Source organism: Coturnix japonica, chromosome 4 (genome assembly GCF_001577835.2).
Source record: "Coturnix japonica isolate 7356 chromosome 4, Coturnix japonica 2.1, whole genome shotgun sequence".
Classification (NCBI taxonomy): Eukaryota; Metazoa; Chordata; class Aves; order Galliformes; family Phasianidae; genus Coturnix; species Coturnix japonica.
This window is the reverse complement of record NC_029519.1, coordinates 26,771,069-26,790,836: the sequence shown is the minus strand read 5'-3', so window position 1 is coordinate 26,790,836 and position 19,768 is coordinate 26,771,069. Positions and strand designations below refer to the sequence as shown.

At 43.9% G+C, this 19,768-nt stretch overlaps 1 protein-coding gene across 6 annotated transcripts in view; it reads right to left on the bottom strand.

Moving 5' to 3' along the window:
* Nucleotides 1-13,829, bottom strand: part of GAB1 (GRB2 associated binding protein 1) — an 89,496-nt gene extending 75,667 nt beyond the window's left edge. For all 6 annotated transcript variants that reach the window (XM_015861136.2, XM_015861137.2, XM_015861140.2 and 3 more), the window contains exon 1: nt 13,440-13,829. In XM_015861136.2, coding sequence (XP_015716622.1) covers nt 13,440-13,511 — 72 coding nt within the window. In that variant the 5' untranslated portion in view covers nt 13,512-13,829. The remainder of the gene's footprint in view (nt 1-13,439) is intronic.
* Between the last annotated feature and the right edge of the window lie 5,939 nt (nt 13,830-19,768).

Below are 19,768 nucleotides of genomic sequence, written 5' to 3'. Positions count from 1 at the left end.
CCAGGTTTCTGCCTGAAGGATATAGGGATGGGTGTGAAGATTTTCCAGCTAGGAAACCAGAGAGATCTTCTCTTGGTACTAATCACTAATTTATAAGTTACTTAATTGTGTTAATTATAATATACCTACAGCAAGAGGTTATGGTAAGCGATGAAAATACAAACTGCACATTATGTTTCAAATGTTTACTGATTTGGACACCCAGATAACTTTGTACCACACTTGGTGGAGGTTCAGTATGTTCTTGCTAATAAGTCCATTAAGTTATCTGATTTTTAATCCAGAACTGTAACAAACATGACGGACACATTCATTTGGTCCTTTTACATCAATATATGCCTAACAGAGCTAAGGTTCAAGCAATGTATCTTGGTTCTCACGCACAACGATTAACAGAAAGTTTCTGAATTGTGTTATTCATACCTTAAAGGTTGTTGCTTCCACCTAATCTTCAAAACATACCCCCAGGCAAAGCTCTCTATTTATCCTTTGCGATCGAAAGGTACAATCCTGCAATCACATCTGCACCTCTTTCCACAAGGGAGTAAAAAGTTTTCTAAAGACAAACAGACTCTAACAACACCTAATGGACTCCTCCAGTCAATCTTCTACACACCTACATAGCTGAAAGTTTAGGGATCTGCTAAAAATAATAATAATAATCGTTTTGGGACGCTGCGCTTCTTCATGGAAAGCCAAGATTAACACATTAAGTCAACAACGTCTATTTTGAAATAGTTTAATACTCTGAGGAGATGACTGCTCTCCCCAAATGATGCAGACATACGTCTGCTGTTGTCTGGGCCAATTCAGAGAATTGTTATTCACTGCTTGGTTGATTTCAAAATCACACTACCCCTTCAGTAGGTTGCAGAGACTATGACATCGCATCTATGATAATTTATTGCACAATTATGGTGGCTACATCTTAGGATTTTATTTCGTGGGAAAGTATGTTTCTACTAAAGTCTCAACCATTTTCTTGGCTTACTCCTGCCCTCAGAGTTACAAGTTTTGGTATAGATCTTCACATCACTTTTTTCCTAACACCATAAAGGAATTTTATAGCAACCTAAGTCTGTGTATTTCAATTGCCTAGAGAAATATTTGCATTTTAAATTGAGACTTACTGGAATTCACAAGCACCACTTTAACTATTTGCTAACAAAAAATAAAAAATAAAATAATAAAATAAAATGAAATCATATAATCCTCCAACCGATTTTACTTCAACAATACTTGTGTCTGCAAGAAAAACAACAAGGATACTTTCAGAAGGCAAGACCATCATCTCCTTAAATGAGTGGCAAGAGCGAATACTGAAACCCGTGGCACGATTATGATTTAAGAGCTTCAGGTTCAAATGAAAAGATTTAGACACCAACGTGATGTTTGATGACTAAAACTGACCAAATGTTACCATGGGACATCACAAGACACAGTAATGCAAAAGACTGAAAAACTGGGTTTCATTAGTCTTTATCTTCATTCCAACAAGAAATACTTCATATTGCAAAGTTAAATTAAAAGGCAATCATGAACAGGTCTTGTAATACTATAATTACAGGACCCAACCCTTACATTTTTGCTTCTGATTCAGCAAAAAATTTCACCATGCAGCACATAAGACACAAGTATTTTCTACAGTGTTCAGCATAGCATTTATTTGTATCTGTATAACCCAGTTACAAGGACTCCAAAATTCATGTAACAGAGGATAACATCAGAATGCAAACTTGTTTCCATCTTCAGTTACAACATGGTATAACATTTTTAAGAATTAGGTCGCAATTACTTTTAGACTAGCATTATAAACAGAATACTGTCTTCAGTCACACTTCCTTTTCTTCTCAGCTCCCAGACATTATTCGTTACCTTTTGTAGCCCAAATACGATCATGGAAAGAAATCTAAATTATTTCATTACACACAAGGAAATAGCCTAAGTAGAAGATGAGGACAGAAAGGGCATTCAACTCTTTCACAATCTCTAAAATGAGCTACCAGTTCCAAAATCTCTCAATCTTCTCTTTGTGAGGATCTCTGTCCTTGCCTTTACCAACTACAAGAGAACAAAAGGTGCATGGAAAGTCTTGTACTCCTATGCACACATAACCTGTCAGAGTAAAGGGGGACAGGAGGGCATTTCCATAGCATCTAACAGCAGTGGATTTTTTTTTTCTGCTTCAGCTGTCTTTTCTGAGATTGGTATTAAACTAAGTTGGAATAACATTCTGTTGCTTTGATTGGCAAAGCCTGTTTGGTTTTTTATTTATTTATTTATTTATTAAGGCATGTGCTTCCCATGCTACATGAAACACAGCTAAAAAAATCAAGGTAGGTTGTAACTGTCAAAAAGAAGGTACCCTATTACAAGAAAAGAAGTATTAAAAAGTCAGTGTAACATTCCGAGTGGTCTTACCTCACCTTGTCTATCCTTAATACATTTGACTCATTCTCAGCTTCTTCCCATTACAGCGGGGGAATCAGACAAGGAAGTGATGATGCAGGGATGGATAGGAAGGTACCAACATAAGGCTGCCAGAACACCAAGTGGATCTTTCTTCTGCTATCTCAGGTGGGCTTAAAACAGTAAACTAACGGTTCCATGTGCAGTTGCAGTGTAGGGAGCTGCACCATTCAGCAAACTATATTGTGAGCTGGTCTATGAAGACTCAAGATACCTTCCTCTTAAAGTACAGCCCAGAAAAGAGAAAAAGGGAATAAATGAGAAAAAACAGGGCTGAGAGGCCCCAAGGATGTCAGCTTTATCCTCCATGTATCACTCTGGACTCACATTTGATTTAAAAATTAAAATAAAATGAAGGCTTTTACAGATTAAAATGAATAGGAATAACAGTAAAAGCCAAGTTGGTGTGCTTAACAGCCTTACAGATACGAGCTAAGATGTCTAGCAGGTGGAGAGAGGAAGTCCATGTGTCTCACAGTGCTCTGTGCCACCTTCTTGCCCTACCACGAGAGCATTCAGAAAGGAGAAAGGTCCCAGCATTCGATAAGGCAGTACCTATCCAGTGACTGGTCACATGGCAGGCACCAAGCACCTCAGCAGCATACATACATGCAAGCTTTAAGGACAGAGAGATAACAGAGCAGCAGAGAGATATGAGGCAGCTTTCCCCCTGGGTAGCTACATTTATTAAATTCAGAACCATGTTACTGCTTATACTCTGTTTTAATTGTCTGCTACCATACTTGTCCAAACCAACCTACCAGGGGACATCAGTTTACAAGACTGGATACACTGTATCCACACATTTCCATTTCTGTCACCAGCTGATGTCTTTGTTTTTCCTATCTGTACGCAAGGCAATTAGCTTCCCAAGCACACTGACAGAGGGATATTTCCCCCCCCCCCTCCTCCCCACAAATACAATTTCAATTTCAGGAAAGGTGCCAGTAGCAAAATGTTTGTTTACTGCAGGCAGGAAGAGCTACCTATGATTCAGACATTAGGAAGTGACAGGATGGACTGAATTATGCAATTTAAAAGTAGGAAAATAAACACCAAGTAATTACAACAAGAGGAAGGAGGAGGAAAGAGACAAGTTTTGGATCTTTTCTCTCACTTGTGCAGGGCTGAAGCAGCAAGGGGCCCCCATAGGGCTTCTTCACCTTTCAACCCTTATCCTGGAGCTGCTGGCCAGGGACTTTCCTCCTTAACTCTGAGTAAGAAACATCTGTCCAGCTCGGACACTCAGCTGGAAAGGACAGATCATGGTCTTCTTTGTTTCCCTATTCCATTTAAGCAGTTGTAGCATTTACCTCTGAAATCTCAATCCTACCCTTTCCCTCTAATCAGTAGCCACCAGTGGCAAAGGATTCAAACCACCAGGAGGTTGATATTTTCTCCCCTCTAACACAACCTTATTACAAGTTCAGTAGTAGCTGGCACACTTGGCTTCATTTCACTGCCACGGGGCATTCTGAAGTACCAGAAGCCACCACTGAAGCAGGTTACCAGAAAAGGTCTCTGCCATCTCCTCAGCTCATACCGCGTTGCCCACAGTGAGGAAGCAACAAGTGCAACGAAGGGAAGAGAAGGCAGCCACCTGAAAGCACTGGAAAGTGGGGAAAAAGGTGACCAGTAAGAAAGCTTATTTTTCAGCCACCTAAAGGAGATAGGAACACGCTTCAGCCCTGTCTAACACCAGCTGAAGACCAACAGGAAAACCTCTTCCCATCAACAGAGAGCAGAAGCTCCCTGATGGGAATGCTTCTGCTTTGCCAGCAGTCGTTGGAAGCAAGTGGGCACCTCATCTGTGTTGCTAATGACTTTGCACCTCCCCTTCATAGTGCTTGCGACTGGCTCCCAACAGAACATGCTTAAGCAAAAACTCTAATTATGCAGACTGTTACTGCAATTTAGAAGCGGGTCCATTCCAATGCTAGAACAGCCAAGTAGAACATTGGGATCTGTCAGTTGTGGCTGTCCTACAAGAGAATGCCACCAAGAACACTAGCAAAATTAGGTAAAGTCCTGTCTCATTTATAGAATTATTTAAAGGCATTCCTGCTACTATTCATAAATCTGACAATAAACTGCCATTCCCCCCCTTTCAGATCTTGGAGCAGTAGAGATTCACAGATAAACTGAGCTGTCAGGTCAGGGAAACACATAAAGGACCATGAAAAGGCAATTAACTTAGCATTAGAAGTACACACCATAGCAGAAAACTCTGTAGTTACTTGTCCTGACACAAAATTACCCTGGGATGAAACCAAGGTTAAGTTTCCCAATTTACACTAATGAGTCACTTGAATGCTACTCTTTAGTTCATATCTCTTTTCCTTCCCAGCCCCCAAATCTCCCTGCTCCTTCCAAAAACTCCAGAAAGGAAAAACAAACAAACCAACCAGGTGTCATCTCAGTAATAACCAACTCTTGAATCTGTGCAAGCGTTCTACCTGCTGACAGACCTTTAACAGTAAAACAGTAGTTGAAGTTACTTGTCACACAGCTGACAGGCTTACTACATATTTCACTTCAATTGTTCACAAAGACACTTACTAGATAGACGACAACTCAGAAGGTGATGTTACCTGAGCCTTGAGCTTTAAGGATGGTATTTTACATTGGGCAACAAACAAATCATTAGACTACAAAACTTATATATGCAGCATAACACAAACTTTCAGTATCAATCATGTAGACCTGTACGTAACAAGACATTGGTATATGCAAGAACCAGGAGGACACTGTTACACTTGATGCTTACTCTCACAAATCTTCCTTTAAAGTCATCACCCGTAACAACAGAAAATGACTTGGTAAATACAAAGCTTACCTAATGTAATCACAAGAACATTTCTACTTATAATATGCAATTAAAAGAACGATTTCTTTAATGAAAAGCACCACGCAGAAAAACAACTGTGGCATTCTACAAGGCAAGTATTCAAAAGGGGTACCACTGTATTAGTTTGTGGCTTAAATCTCAAATGAAGTTCATATAAATCCTTACTTCTTAGGAAGGTAGAACTGCCAGTCTGGGTTGTGCTCATTGACTATCTCTGACGCTTGCAGCACATCAGCTGAGCTAGGAATAGACTGGATCATAGGTGAATCAATGGAACCGGTTAGAACACAACATTTTGGAAACCTCTTTTTGTCACGCCCAAAATCTCCACGTGCTCATTCCTACAGCTGAGAAACGCTTTTGATCCAAGTCCCTTGGAATCTACCGCATTCCTCACATGGCAGAACTCCACTGCCCAATCTGTTCTGGGCAAAGCAAGCCTCTTCAGACCCAGACTGCACTGAACATCCTCCCCTCTACCTCTCGTCTCCTTTTTTCTTTTTGCTACATAAGGACAAAACTCCAACTCATTTCCTAAAACAATGTAGTATTTCAATATCCTCTTCGCAGTTCCTCAACAGAAAGTACACAGTATCAATCTGTACAATATCCTGTCACAACTATCAACCCTCCCTGCACCATCCCCATAAAAACCAAGTCCAACGTTTCTACTACACTTAATCCTGCTAAAGAATATGTAGAGAAACATACGCACAAGAGAACTGCAAACAAAGCACACATGAAGGATGAATGGGAACATTTCTCTAGCATGTTATATGCCTCAGAGTAGTTCTTCATGCAAAGATGACAAATCAACACTATTCTCACACTTGATTCATTTATACGTATATAAATACATGGAGAAAGGTATCATTCTACTTAAAATGTTAGAATTAAAAATTTGTTTTTATTTGCTAACAAGTGCATATCTACCTTTTTAATAACTCCTCCCAACTCACTGTTATTTTTGTGCGTTGATCATATCACAGGTCTGTTTGAAGGCAGAGGAATTAACTGTGTTTGAATAGCTTCCTGTATCTTATTCCATACCCCAAATCTAATCCCATGAACTCCTCCTGTCAGCAATAAACACCTACACACAGTTTATTTTGCTTTTGAATCTCAAGCCTGAGACAACACAGAAAAATAAACTGAAGTCTATCTATTTTGGCATTGTTTTTCTTTTTCCTTTTCTTTTGAGGCCATGATACTGAAAAGCCCAAAAGCAGCCGTAACCCCAGTGGAGAGAAACGTGCTTGCCCGCACCACTGAAACGCATCGCATTCCTTTTGGGGTGGAGACAGACTTACCCTGAAGGAAGGCAGGCAGCAGATCTGCCATCACCCTGCCCCAAGGCTGGCTGTGCTGGAAAGTGGGTGGGGAAGCAGATTTAGTCTGTGACAGCCACTATCTCCACTGCCACAAAGGTTTTATCTGTTGTTGTTTTCACTTATAAAAGAGCAGAACAACCATCACGTGACCATCTAGCCTGCTTGAAAACTCTAGTGTCGAGAACAGGCAAAGAGAAAGAAAACTTTTCTCCTGCTAGGCAAGGTCATCCCTATAACCTACTGCCATTCCCACGCACCTCTACCTGCAGAAAGCCACATGGCCTCCTATGCAAACACCCTGATGCCAAGACTCCTAATTCAAGCTTGCCAGTTTTCGGCTCCTTTAGAAAAAGCAGAGCAGGCAAAGTTTGTTCTTTGAGAATTTCTGAGAAGCACAAAGCACAGCCCCCCCAAAATTAATCTTTTATAAAACAATTCTGCCAATAAAGTGCTATATTAGCAAAACCCTTTTAAGTTCTTGCTGTAGGACCTGAACACAGCTCAGTTAAGTGCTCAGTTAAGTTTAGGGCAATTGTCCTGGCTATGCCCCCTCCACAACGCTTGCCTACCCCCAGCCTCCTGGCTTCAGAGAGAGCCCTGCTGAAACACCAGCACAGCTCAACAACGGAGAGAACATCAGTGTGCTATCAGCTTTGTTGTAGCTACAGGTGCAGAGCACAGCACCACATGGGCAGCTCCAGGGAAGTGAACTTCATCCCAGTCCGAGCCAGAACACAGAGAATTACTTTGATTATGGAGTTTAGCGGTCAGTTCAGACCCTTTCATCTCAGTGAAAGTCATCATATGCGCACTTCCCTCGTGGATATCGCTAAGACAGTCAAACTCTACAATGAAAGCTTATTACCCCAACCCTGAAGTAGCCTATTAAAGAACTGACAAAGAAGGAACTGCAAATAAACAGTACTTTTCTTTTGCTCTGGAGATGGCAGAATTTTTTCCTGCTCTCCAGCCCCCCCAAAAGAGAAACATAGTACTGCCTTAGAAACACTTGGTTTTCCATATGTGAATCTTAATTCACTCTAGAGTGCCTAGAATAAAAGCAAATAGCACTGAACTAACAATATTCACCTGTACACAACATACCTGCCTTGACAAGATGATCCCTTTTAGTCCGATCTTTCTGTCTGCCTTGCTCAAGTAATTTGCATGACATAAGGTCTTTCCCTCCTAGTGAAACACTGCAATTAAATTGCAACAGATTAAATTGCTTCTATTGGCAATAAAATGATTAGTCACTGAAGCATGGAAAATTTTAAGGTCAGTTTAAAAAGTCTCGAGATGTTTGTCACTGCAATACTACAGACAAGTTAGGATGAAAAGTAAGGTGGTCTATCTTTGTTTCATCAGCTCTGTGTAAAAACAAAACTTGCATCCCATCAGCTGTACTTCTCTTCTTGAGTTAAGAAAATACTTCAGCCAATATAATCTGGTGAAGTCTACCTTTCAGACCAGATAAATCTAATAGCAAAGCTAAATAAACATTAAATATTGCAACAAGAGCCCCCTATAGTAAATGAAATTCCTCTTCCTTAAAACTACATCTTGAATCATTGATGCTCCTTCCACTTTTCAACCAAGACTCCATTCAACGCCAGAAGCCCAAACTGAACAAGAAACGGATTGTTCTAAAGATCTGCAAGATAACATTTGACTCTAAGCTACTGATCCAAAAGTCACATCAAAAAAAGGCAACTGAAAAAAACAAACAACAAAAACCAGCATCACATCCCAGAAGCATGTGAGCAACCACTCCAAGATTTTAAGATCTTTTTCAAAGGACACTGGAAACCATTTTCTAACATTCTCTTCTTTCTAAATAGGGGACAGTTCATTATCAAAAACAGAATGAAACCAAAGGGTTACAGCCCACCTGGACGGTGTCCTCAGCAACCAAAAATAACACTGCTGTACAAGCATCTGGGAGTTGTAAAGCACTTCCAGAGGGCTCCAAAATTGATGTTCATTTTGACAGTCAGGGCCTAGACCTTCGAGAGCTAAACTGGCCAATAAAAACATTCCTTTTTTCAAGGCACTCAATTCACATTTATTTTACATAGATGCTTTCCCTTACATTTGGACTTACAACTGACTAAAACGCAAGTTAAATCTGGAGTATTTCATGATTTCCTTTGACTTGAAAATGTGTGTTGCTTAAATTCAGCGTTCAACACTGCAAGATTGTATGCTTGTGCAGAATATCAGCTGCTATGCAGCATCACAAAAAGCTGGAAACAAAATTCACAGTGTATATCAATACGTATCAATATGGTACATTCTATGAAAATCAGAGTAACTTATCTTTCTTAGGACACGTGTAAATGATAAATAATTGCATATGGAGTTCCATGCTGCAAAAGTGAGGCTTTCACCCAAAGAGTAAGCTTGCAAAGGTCAGCATATCCCTAAAGTTATACCCAAGATTGTTTTAGCATCAGCACACACAACCTGCTTCTATTAGCAAAGCAAACGTTCCATTTACTTCTGCTTTCCAATTTGTGGTTTAGGGTTTACTAACTGATGTTTAAAAATATCAAATGTCACGATACTGCTCCCGCACAGCCCATAGAAGACGGGAAGGAACGGGCTTCCTTTCAGAACATAACGCTTCTACACTTACTCCTGCAAAATTACCAGCAACTCCTGGAGGAGCGAAGCGCAACCGAGTTCGGAATACTAAGTTGGCACATAATGTTACCTGGTTACAACCATCTGCCTTGAGTTCTTCCCACCCACTTTTTACAGGGACAGCACTCTGATGTCAAACCAGCTCATCTTGTTGTGTTGTTGCTTGTTTTTTTTTCTTCTCCCTGTTATTGTGTGTAAATTGACTGGCTCCTTAGATTTGCTCACTATACTGATGCAAGATCACAAGAGGTTTGAAAGCAAACAGGTGCCTTCCAGAAAAAGGGCTTCTGTCACGCACTTCAGCTTCTACCAGATTACAAGTGTTCTGCTGAATAAAACATTTCTTAACACCATTACATCTCTTAGCACATTTAAGTATTACTCAAGAGAGAGGAGCTACCCACATGATTAGTGCCAAAGAGTAACTGCCAAGGAAGACCAGAGCGAAAGACTCAGTTGTTCATACTGCCATACCTATACTGGCTTAAGGCTTTACAACATCAACAGCTACTTCAATAGCCTGCCCCTGTTTTGGTTGCTGTCTACAACTACGACCATTTGAATGAGAAGTAGAAGGACACGCAGCCTTGTCCGAAATACATCAGTACACCCTGATTATCCTGGGGAAATCACGTTTATTTCTCATTTTTAAACTCTTCATTATGAAATAATTTAAAATGGGATAAATAATGGGAGTCAAATAGCTAACAAGATTGTCAGTTACCAGCTAACCCAAAGAAGTGCTTTTTTCTCCCCCCGATATAGTCTGTGAGGTGGTTCTGATGAAGTTCTACCTTTTATTTCAGCCTAAGTAGATCGTGTTAGAATATCAAGCATTATTCTATTTGCACTTAGAAACACAAGACAGTGCAAAAAAAAAGTTCAGCTTCAGCACCACCACACTTTATTAAGTAAAAAAACAAGAAAACCACAGAAACACCTGCTCTTTACATCACCAGACTCTATAGATCAACTGTACAAATGAAGCACCAACACTAAAACCTCGATTTTAAGCATATCCAGTTATCCTGCTGAGCCCCCAGACACCACCCGAATGAATCCTAGGAAAGAATTTAGAAAACTTACTAGCACTCACTCCAGTTTTTCTCCCTAGCTTTACCAAGAGCAGCTGTGTTGAAGTATTTGGTGGCTTCCTAATGCAACAGCAGTAAAATATTCTCAGTGCCGCTGCCACAAAGAATGAGTTACTTAAACAGGCACACAGACAACAGACCTGCAATGTAACAGACGTGTGAAACCATGGTTTGCTAACAGTGACTGGGATAAAAATGGATTTCCAATTGATCTTTAAAAACAAGAGAACCAGAGCAGCGAAGTGGAAATTGGTAACAGTTGCTCAAGAAGTTCCCAAAACTGAAGGCGAAGTCAGGAAAGGAAACAATGCAGGACATAACAGAAGTCACCAAATGTAGCGCTCTGTATCCTTGTGAAGAAACAAGTTCTTTAGTGCAACTCACACAAACACTGCAAAGGCTGCAGAGACCTGTGCAGGATTTAGCCCCAGCTCCTTTCCCCTTCCTTTCTCCTAAAACCACATCTTGATCTCAGAGCTGCAGCTGACACCAGAAATTACTTTTATTTTCCCCCCAGATCTGCAGCTGAAAAGCAGCAGCCTGTTCCAGCACATGAACTGTTGTGCACACCAGCTCCAGGGAACCAACAACAGGTGCCAATGGATACTGGAAAGTTACTTCTGTACGCAGAACTCACGAATGGGACATTAAAATAGGACTCCTTTTAAGAGGGGGAAAGATATGCATGGCATTAAGTCACGCATCCGAGCAAATCTGATTTTTCCACCTGCAGGATAGTTTCCTTTCTTTTTTTAGCCTCCAAATGATTGTAAGCTTTAATACTGCATCCAACTATTTCAAACTAAAAATTGCAGTCCCTGCAAAACATATGTCTGTGCACTAGCTTCAAAGTGCTCCTTTCACCCTTCCTAAGAACTGGAGCCATATTTAACTGAAATTTCAGACTTTTTATCTTCCTTCACAGATGGTAACCTGGATTTGCCCCAACACTTGCATGCTAAAACTAATAGGGCGTGAAGTTACAATTTTCCATATATACATGTGAAAAGTATGCGTTGCAGAGAAACGGTTTCCTATTGAAATCACTTTCCCATCTTTTCTTCTGGTACAGCCTCTTGAACCATCACCAGGATAAAATATGGCTTTGAAAAATGCAGCTTTTCTGAGTCCCAGCACAAGCATAGAATTACAGAGAGCAGGAGCCAAAGCCTCAATCAGCACGCTCACTTAAAATTCACTCACGTTTGTCGACCTTTACTTTGCTTAAAGATGGCTGTTACTTTTATGCCTTTAAAGTGAACGTGAACCTTTAGCCCCACAGCTGATCAGGCACCACAGACAAGCAAGAGGAATTTCACTTCAAATCCTGCTTTCCCTCATACAGGAGAGTACAAGCAGAAATCAGCTGGCCACGATGTGCAACTTATGACCTTACGGCCTGCAGTGCATCCAGATGCTAAATCAAGCCCTGCTGATGTGAGCCTGGCATATGCTCACTCAACTCATACAGTGCATCCTCAAAAAGCACATCCCTTTTTCAGGTGAAAACAAATTATTTCTTTAGGACAGGTTGCTACTTGACAAAGAGTACTCAGTTCTTTCCCTCAAAGGTTCTGATGTTATTCTAATATGGAAGCAGAAAAACACCAGAAGGACAGTTAGATGGAAAAGAAGCTAACGTCTTTAGGAACTCACTTGTGTTGTCATTTTTTGACAGCAAATTCTTTCTTACACTTTCTTCCATAATTAATGAGACTGTACATGATTTGGGGCTCAAATTAACTCAAACTTGAGCAAAATGAAGTTTTCCCAACCACTACACAGTGGTACAGTGGCATCCTATGAGTATGAGTACACACACAGAGCAGCAGGCAAAAATGCAGCCCATGTCCAACCCACCAGGGAAGCTCAACCCTCCCATGTCCCATCAGGTCACGGTCTGCAGATCTGATCCCGCGTCCTCTGCATGAACAGGATTTCTGCCATTGGGAACTGGTGAATGGATTATTCCTCTGTTCTTGCAGAGTCCCATTTCACCAATTCCCTGGAATGTAAAAAAAACAAACAAAAAACACAAACCTCTACACAAAAGCAACAGCTCTTTTTTCAAGAAGCGATCGTTAATCACTAACAGATGAAAAACAGCGTGGTTACGCTCAGTTCCACACTACGAATCCTCAAATCAAGGCTTAGCTGTGTGAAAATACTGACAGTTGCAAAGGCCGCTTCTATTTCAATCCCATCCAACAGGACTGAGGAAAATAAAAATAACTAAAAAAAAGAGAGGGAGAGAGAGAGAAAGCCCCAGCATTTCGTTCCAATGACACAGATCCCGTGGAGCTGTGCCGGTGCCAATGGGAAAGGGGCAGGCGCGGAGGTTCCTGGCATCACCCGCACCTCCTACGTGACCCGCCAGCGGCCCGGCAGCACCCCGTGCCCCGGCCTCGCCGCTGCCCTGTCACCGAATGTGCCCTCTCAGCAGACACGCTCCATTTTCCAGCGAACTAAATGTCAGCTCCTCCGAAGCCGCCCCGCTAAAACATTTACTTCTGAGCGACAACGGGCAGATAGGAAAAGAAAAAGGCACACACACTTCGTGCAGCCTCCTCCCCCTTCGCTCCCCCCCCCCCTCCCTTCCCGATCTATAGAGCTCCGGTCCCAAGGGCAAAGGCTCCCGGCGGCGGGGAGGGCTCCGTGCAGGGCATCCCGGCGGCGGCACTCCCCGGCCGAGGGCGACCTTCCGCCGCCCCCCGCGCCGCCCCGGCCCCCCAGCAGCACCGGCGGCGGCCGGCGAGTGTTTACGTTTAAAATCCATCTACACGGAGCTCGGATCCACAGGGAAGAGGGGAAAAACTCCGCCCCCCTCCCGCTCCCGACTCTCTCGGAAAAGCGACCGAAGCGAGGCAGAAACACCCGAGGAAAAAAAGAAAAGATAAATAAAGAAGAAAGAAGAAAAAAGGAAAGCAGGGCCGGGAAAGCGGCGGGACGCCGGCGGGCGGAGGGCGCACCGTCCGGGCCCGGCGGGAGGCACCGCGACACGGAGGCCGGGCCGGGGGAACGGGAGAGCCGCGAGGGGAAGGGGGCACTCACGTAGCGCTTCAACTTCTTCTCCGGCGGTGACTTTCGGAGCCAGCCCGAGCAGACCACCTCCCCGCCGCTCATGGCTGGGCCGCCCGCCTCGTCCTCCTCCTTCTCCTCCTCCTCCTCCTCCGGCGGCGGTGGCCGGGCCGGGCCGAGGGAGCTCCGAGACGCGGTGGCAGCACCGCGCCCGCTCCGGCCTCCTGGGGCTGCGGGGCGAGGGAAGGGGCGGGAGGGAGGAGGGATGGGCGCGGGCTGTGTGTGTCTGTCTCTCGCGCACAACGAGCGGCCGGAGCGGAGAGCGAGCGGGGCCGGGGCGGGAGGCTCCCCCTTCCTCCTCCTCCTCCTCCCGCAGCCGCCGTCTCACACACACATCGGGAGAGCCGACACGGGCGGCCGCCGCCCCTCCGCCGCAACTCGAGCTCCGGCGTCCCGGGGCAGCCTCCGCCCGCCGCCCCGCCTCGCTGGCACCGCCCCACGCCGCGGGACCCTCCCGCCCCTCGCCCCGCTGCCTGGCGGGACGCTGCCTTCCTCCTCCCCCTGCGCCGGGAGAAGGAGGAGGGGGGGAACCGCGTCGTCGCTGCCTCCTTCGGCGGGGCGGGAGCGTCCGCCTCTCCCCCCTATTCCGCCGCGGGTCGGGTCTCCTTCCTCCCGGAGGGATCGGTCCCGGTCCTCGCGGCCCCCGCTCCCCAGCGGTGCCAGCACCTTCCCGCTCCGCCCGCGCCCAGCGCCGGCCCCGCGGGCGTCCCGAGCGGCGGCCACCCCGAAACTCGGCCGGAGCCTCTCGCACAACGGGGGCCGGGCGGGGCGGACACGCGCTTCCAGAGGCTGCTGGGAGCTGTAGTCGGATGCGCCGCTGGGAGGGAGCGGCCGCGGGGAATGCGGCGGCGCGGGGCGGGACGGGGGGAAAAAGACGGGGAAGAAGCGCAGCTCGGCTTTCCCGGCCCATCCGAGTCGCTTCTGGGTATGGTTTGGGCTGTGGGGGAGCGCGTCGGCTCCCGGCAGCGAAGGACGGCTGTGTGAGCGAGCGGCCATCTGAATAACAAAGCTGCGGCCGGAGCGGCTGTCAGCGCTGCGAAACGCCCCGCAACACGGCTCATTAGAGATGGGAAAAATAGGAGAAAGCTATAAAAAACTGCATTAGAAACACCTCGGCCAAAGTAAGCTCCTCTCTGCAAGTCTGGAGTTGCCTCGGCGGAAAAAAAAAAAGAGAAGAAAGAAAGAAAAGTAGAAGTTGGGCTGTGAGCGCCAGACGCTGCTGCCGATGTCGGCTCTGCGACCTGTGTGTGCGGCTGTGGGCACTGGGCTCCCCTTGGGCAGCGGGGGAAGTAAAAAGGCTGATGCGTTAAGGCAATCCCCAATGCCGTTCATTTAAAAGACTAAACTCATTCGAGTCCTTGCTAATAATGCTCTCCGCCAAAAATAACTAAAGAAATAAGTTTCTACAAACAAAAATACGGGTCTGCTGGTTTGTTTCGGTTTGTTTTCCCGTATGATTTCCCTTTGGGAAAGGTCCCGCTGCCTGCGAGCAGCAGCGTTGTTCCACCGCAGAGAGCTAGTCCCCCTAGTGTGCCTTCGCTGCAGGAAGCGCTGCTGCTCGCTGGTTCAACGTGCGTTGTGTTGGATTGGCAGAAGATTGCACAGAAGAAGCGCTGTGATGCGTGGAGCTGGTGAAATGGACTGAGGTGGTAGTGCTAGGTTTAAGTTTCACGCTAACTTTTGCTATAACTCTTCTGTTTAAGCTGCTAATGCGACTTTTTAGAGAATTCCCACCTTATTTCCGAATGACGGATAAGACCACAACGTCTTCCGCTCTTCTTTAGAAACATGGAGGCAATTTAGTATTATCAGAGCACGAATATGTAGAATCAGTGTGAATAACAATTCCATCACTGTCAGGATGTTAAAGCACTATTCAATCCTCTGTTTAAATCCTATTAAATAGCCCTAATCTCAAGGGCTAATCAAATAAAGACGGTCTTTTGGCTTAAGCAGACTCTACGGAAGCACCAGCTAAAGTTATCTGACCAAAGACACGCTGCTGTCCAATTTCAAACCCCTGTATTTGTATATTAAAATGCTCTGAGTCCAGTGTTACCCTGGAGTCCAGCATTTGTCATACAGCTTCAATAACGATCCATTTTCTTGAAAACAGGTTTTCAGAGCCACATTTTGTGTGCGAGTTTCATCTCTGCTGTGGAATGATCAACTACAGGAGAAATAATGTCAAAAATAGCAAGAAATAAATAAGTAATAAGTCCCTTTTAGGCCAAATCTTGTTGTTTAGCCTCATAAACCTGACGAATTTAGTAAAATGCGCAATATCAAAGGAAGATTTCCAGGTGACTAAGGCCTTATCTAATGGTGGGGTGATGCTTTTCTAATGACAGTAGATTTCCCTTCTTGCTCTCAGGCTTTTGAATGACCCATTCCTGAAATGGTCTCAGAGACCTCCGTCAAGAGTGGCTGTTTCGGCTAGTTTTCTTGCTGTGATTTGGCTTTGAGGCTTTAAACAAGGTCAAGCATGGCCTATTTTGACACTGTCCCGATCTCAAGCAGGGAGGAACAAGCCCAGCTGCTCATAAAGTGCTGGGGAAGCTGACACGGAGTCACTGCGTCACACTGCCCTTGGGCTGACCAGCCGCTGTGGCAATGTGTCAGGATGTGGCTGCCCTCTCCTCTTGGTCCCTGCAGCTTATAACCATACAAGGGTGCTGTTATTCAGGAAGCTCACAGAATAAAGATCCTTTGAGCTCAATTTATTGCACTATGGAGATCTTTTGTGCTTTTATTCAGGGACTATCCTGGAGGGAAAAGGATTAACTTTGCCTTGCTAGCTTGCCAGCGGTGGCCTAAAAAGCTGAAGAGGTTTTGCTTTGCACACTAAAATCAGTGCTGCTCTTTAGTTTTCTAAAGTCATAGTTCTGAGGATGTGATGCCTTTTTTTTCCACGTGAGTTTCCCTTGATTTACACTGTCTGTATTTTTACTAGCAGTAAGGAAATAACACACTGCCACCAGTCACATTGCAGAGGCTTTCCCCATTTCTAAATAACAAGTTTACAGCTGGCATTTACATGTAGCCAAGGAGTGGACGTGCCCAGCTGAGCTGTGAAAGAAGGGAGCTCGGCTGGAATTCCCACTGGCTGTAATGCCAGCATAACTCCAGGCCCAGCTACTGCACAGTTGTGTGTGTTACTATTTATGAATCCCTGTTGTTGTCCAGGTCAGCATCCATTTTGTGATCGGATGCTGCCATGAGCTGCGTTGTGCAGAGCTCTGAACAAAATACTGCGCTGACAAAGTGCTTTTGTGCCCTGCTGTGTGATGGCCATGCATGCGGTCATAGGGCTCTTGCCCCAGCACAGCTAATTGCCTCTGACTTGGGTTGTCTCAGTTTCTGCCTTCCTTCTGTGAAAGGTGCTTTCGTTCCTCCACAGGCTTTGTGTTCATTTATGGGTGCCTTCTAAAGTGTTTTAAACGGCTTCTCCAAAATGTCAGAGTAGACTGTTTATGTAGTTCACCACATAAAGTAGGTCATGTGTAAATCAATTTGCTCCTGGTTTGCCTGCCAAACCCTCTTGACAAAGGAAACAGGAGCTGATAGATGAGGAGATTAAATTCATATGGATTTGTTTCTAAAAATATAAATGATACTAATTTCTCATGCAAATAGCTTGGGAATTCTGGACTTGCATAATAAGACAACACTTGCTACACGTCTTGACTTTGTATTGTATAAGGTGAAAATCTATGCATTCCTCCAGTAGTTTCACACTGCTGCCTCATTCAGCTGTGGCTCCTCCTAATGATGCCCGAGCTCTTCTATGCCACTGCATAAATGAAGCTTGCACTTTGTCGTGCCACAAGGCACTTGAAGCTCTAATGAAGAATAAATGTACTTTGCATGTCAGACTGTATTGCAAAACATGTTTGGGTATTTATGCAACAGCGAATTGGTGCAAAACTTTTTCTTCTGAACACAGGAAGGATTTTACAAAGTTCTGCGGGACGGAAACTTAACAAGACAAGTTTGATTTGATCCTGTAATAGGAAGATGAATTACTGTAGAGATGCCTTTTCAGGAGAAATTGTAATGCATGGTCATTCAAGAGACCAGACTATGGTGTGCATACCAAGAATGCAACACCCAGACCCAAAGACACAAGGTGGAATTCTTCCCCTCCAAAATATTATTGTAGTGTAGGGAACAAGGGGGGAAGTAATGTAAGGCTGAGAGACAGCAAATGAGCAGATATTTCAGGATGGAAGTTAATGTGACAACATAAAAATATACATATATATTTATATATCCCAGAGAAGCACCTATCATCACAAAACAGAGATGTACCTTTCTATCAAGTTCTCAGACTACAGAATCAAGCAATAGAACCCAAAGTCACGTTATTTGGGAGCTGCTGCTTTGCAGAGAAATTAACACCAGTATGAATTACCTTATCTGCAGACTTAAGGATGCCTCCTTCAAAAATGATTAGCCCTTCAGACATCCACATGTAATCTCTTCTATCTCAATGGAAGAAATAGAAATGCCTGCCTTTCACCGTAATACTTTCTGCCAGACTAAGGGCAGTTTCAGGGTTGGTTCTGGCAATCGCCTACAACATCAGCCAAAGAGGAGTCCTGTTGTATTTAGCCAACTAGCAGTGCAAGTCATCTAGGCTGGATTTCATCTCACTGTAGTCATCTACAATAAGGTCGTTTGCATACGAGTTACTCATCTACACATCCTTTATAGTCAATGGTGAGATATAACCAGATAGGGTGCATTTTGTCTCTTCCAGAGGCAGATGTTTAAGGTGATTGGTTGAATTGCATTCTTGAAGTGCTTCTTTATCTCCACCAACAATAAAAAGAGTCAGAACAAGTAGCTTGGCAGGAGACAGGCAGCTTTGCTAGTAAAGTGTAAAACTAGATAAAATGAAACCTCAGCACCTAAGTCAGGAAAGCAAATATATTCTTGGAGATGAATGCCAGTCCCAAATTGTTATTATGGTTGTTGTTGTTGTATTACCATAATTCAGTGATTAAAATATTAGGAGTCAAATGTTTTTGAGAATTTTCAAGGTCTTCAGACTTTATCAATGGCAGGAATAGGAGATCTACTGAATTTACAAATTAGATTAAAAGATTTGAAAAACAGGATCAAGCACTTTGCACTGAAGCCAGGAAAATCCTTTCTAAGCAGAGTATCAGGAGAGAAATATCTTTCTGCAGTTATAAAACCTTCAGTGCTTTGCCTTAAATCTCTCACAGTCCACTTCACAGAAGATATAAACATTTTTATCACTGTTTTTACTTTATCAACCCCTACTATGGTAACTAACGTCTCTATAACAGGGACAGGCTGTGAGAGATCTTGGGCTTTTCAGCCTGGAAAAAAGAAGGCTCCAGAGGGACCTTATAGTGGCCTTCCAGTACCTGAAGTTAGCCAACATAAAAGCAGGGCAGGAACTTTTTATAAGGGCAGGTAGCAACAGGACGAAGGAAAATGGCTTTAAACTGGAAGAGGGTAGATACAGACTAGGTAGCAGGAAGAAATTCTTTACCGTGAGGGTGATGATACACTGGAACAGGTTGCCCAGAAAGTTGCATATGCCCCCTCCCTGTAAGCATTCAAGGCCAGGCTGTGTGTGGCTGTGAGTGGGTGGCATCCCTGCCTACAAGGGGATTGGAACTAGATTATCTTAAGCATCCTTTGCAACCCAAACCGTTCTGCAATATGATGATTTAAAAACACCCAAATGTTTCATAAATGAAACAAAGCAAAAATAAATAAATAAATAAATAAGTAAACAAACAAACAAACAAATAAAGAAAGAAAACCAACAAATCACAAGAAACAGAGAGAAGGTTACAAACAGAAAAGCAATAGGCAGTCTGTGGGTAACTCACTTCTTCAGGGAATGGAATGGTGAGTTTTGATCCCTGCTCTTTCTGAAATGTGAGCACCTGCACAGCAAAGTATTTTTCTTGGGCATTTTTACTGTTATCTTGTGCCTTTTTGTTATCCAGAAGTTCTATTTAAGGATTAAGAAATATTTTTAATACAGATCAATATTTTCCGAGGAAAAGGTATTACTTGGAGCTTTGCTTTAGTGACAAGGGCCTACCTGGGAAGTGGGGGCTACTGTACAGTGATCAACATAGTGCACAACAGCAGCTCAGAACTTGCCTGTAGTCCCTATCTTCATCCTCAGGACCAGCAGCATTCAGTTTAGCAGGAGGAGCGACATGGTCTCCCAAAATGAGGATGGAAGGTGGGGGAGGCTCAGTGAGAAGTTTCAGGATGCTGAGATGCGTTATGTTGGGTGAGATGGGGGT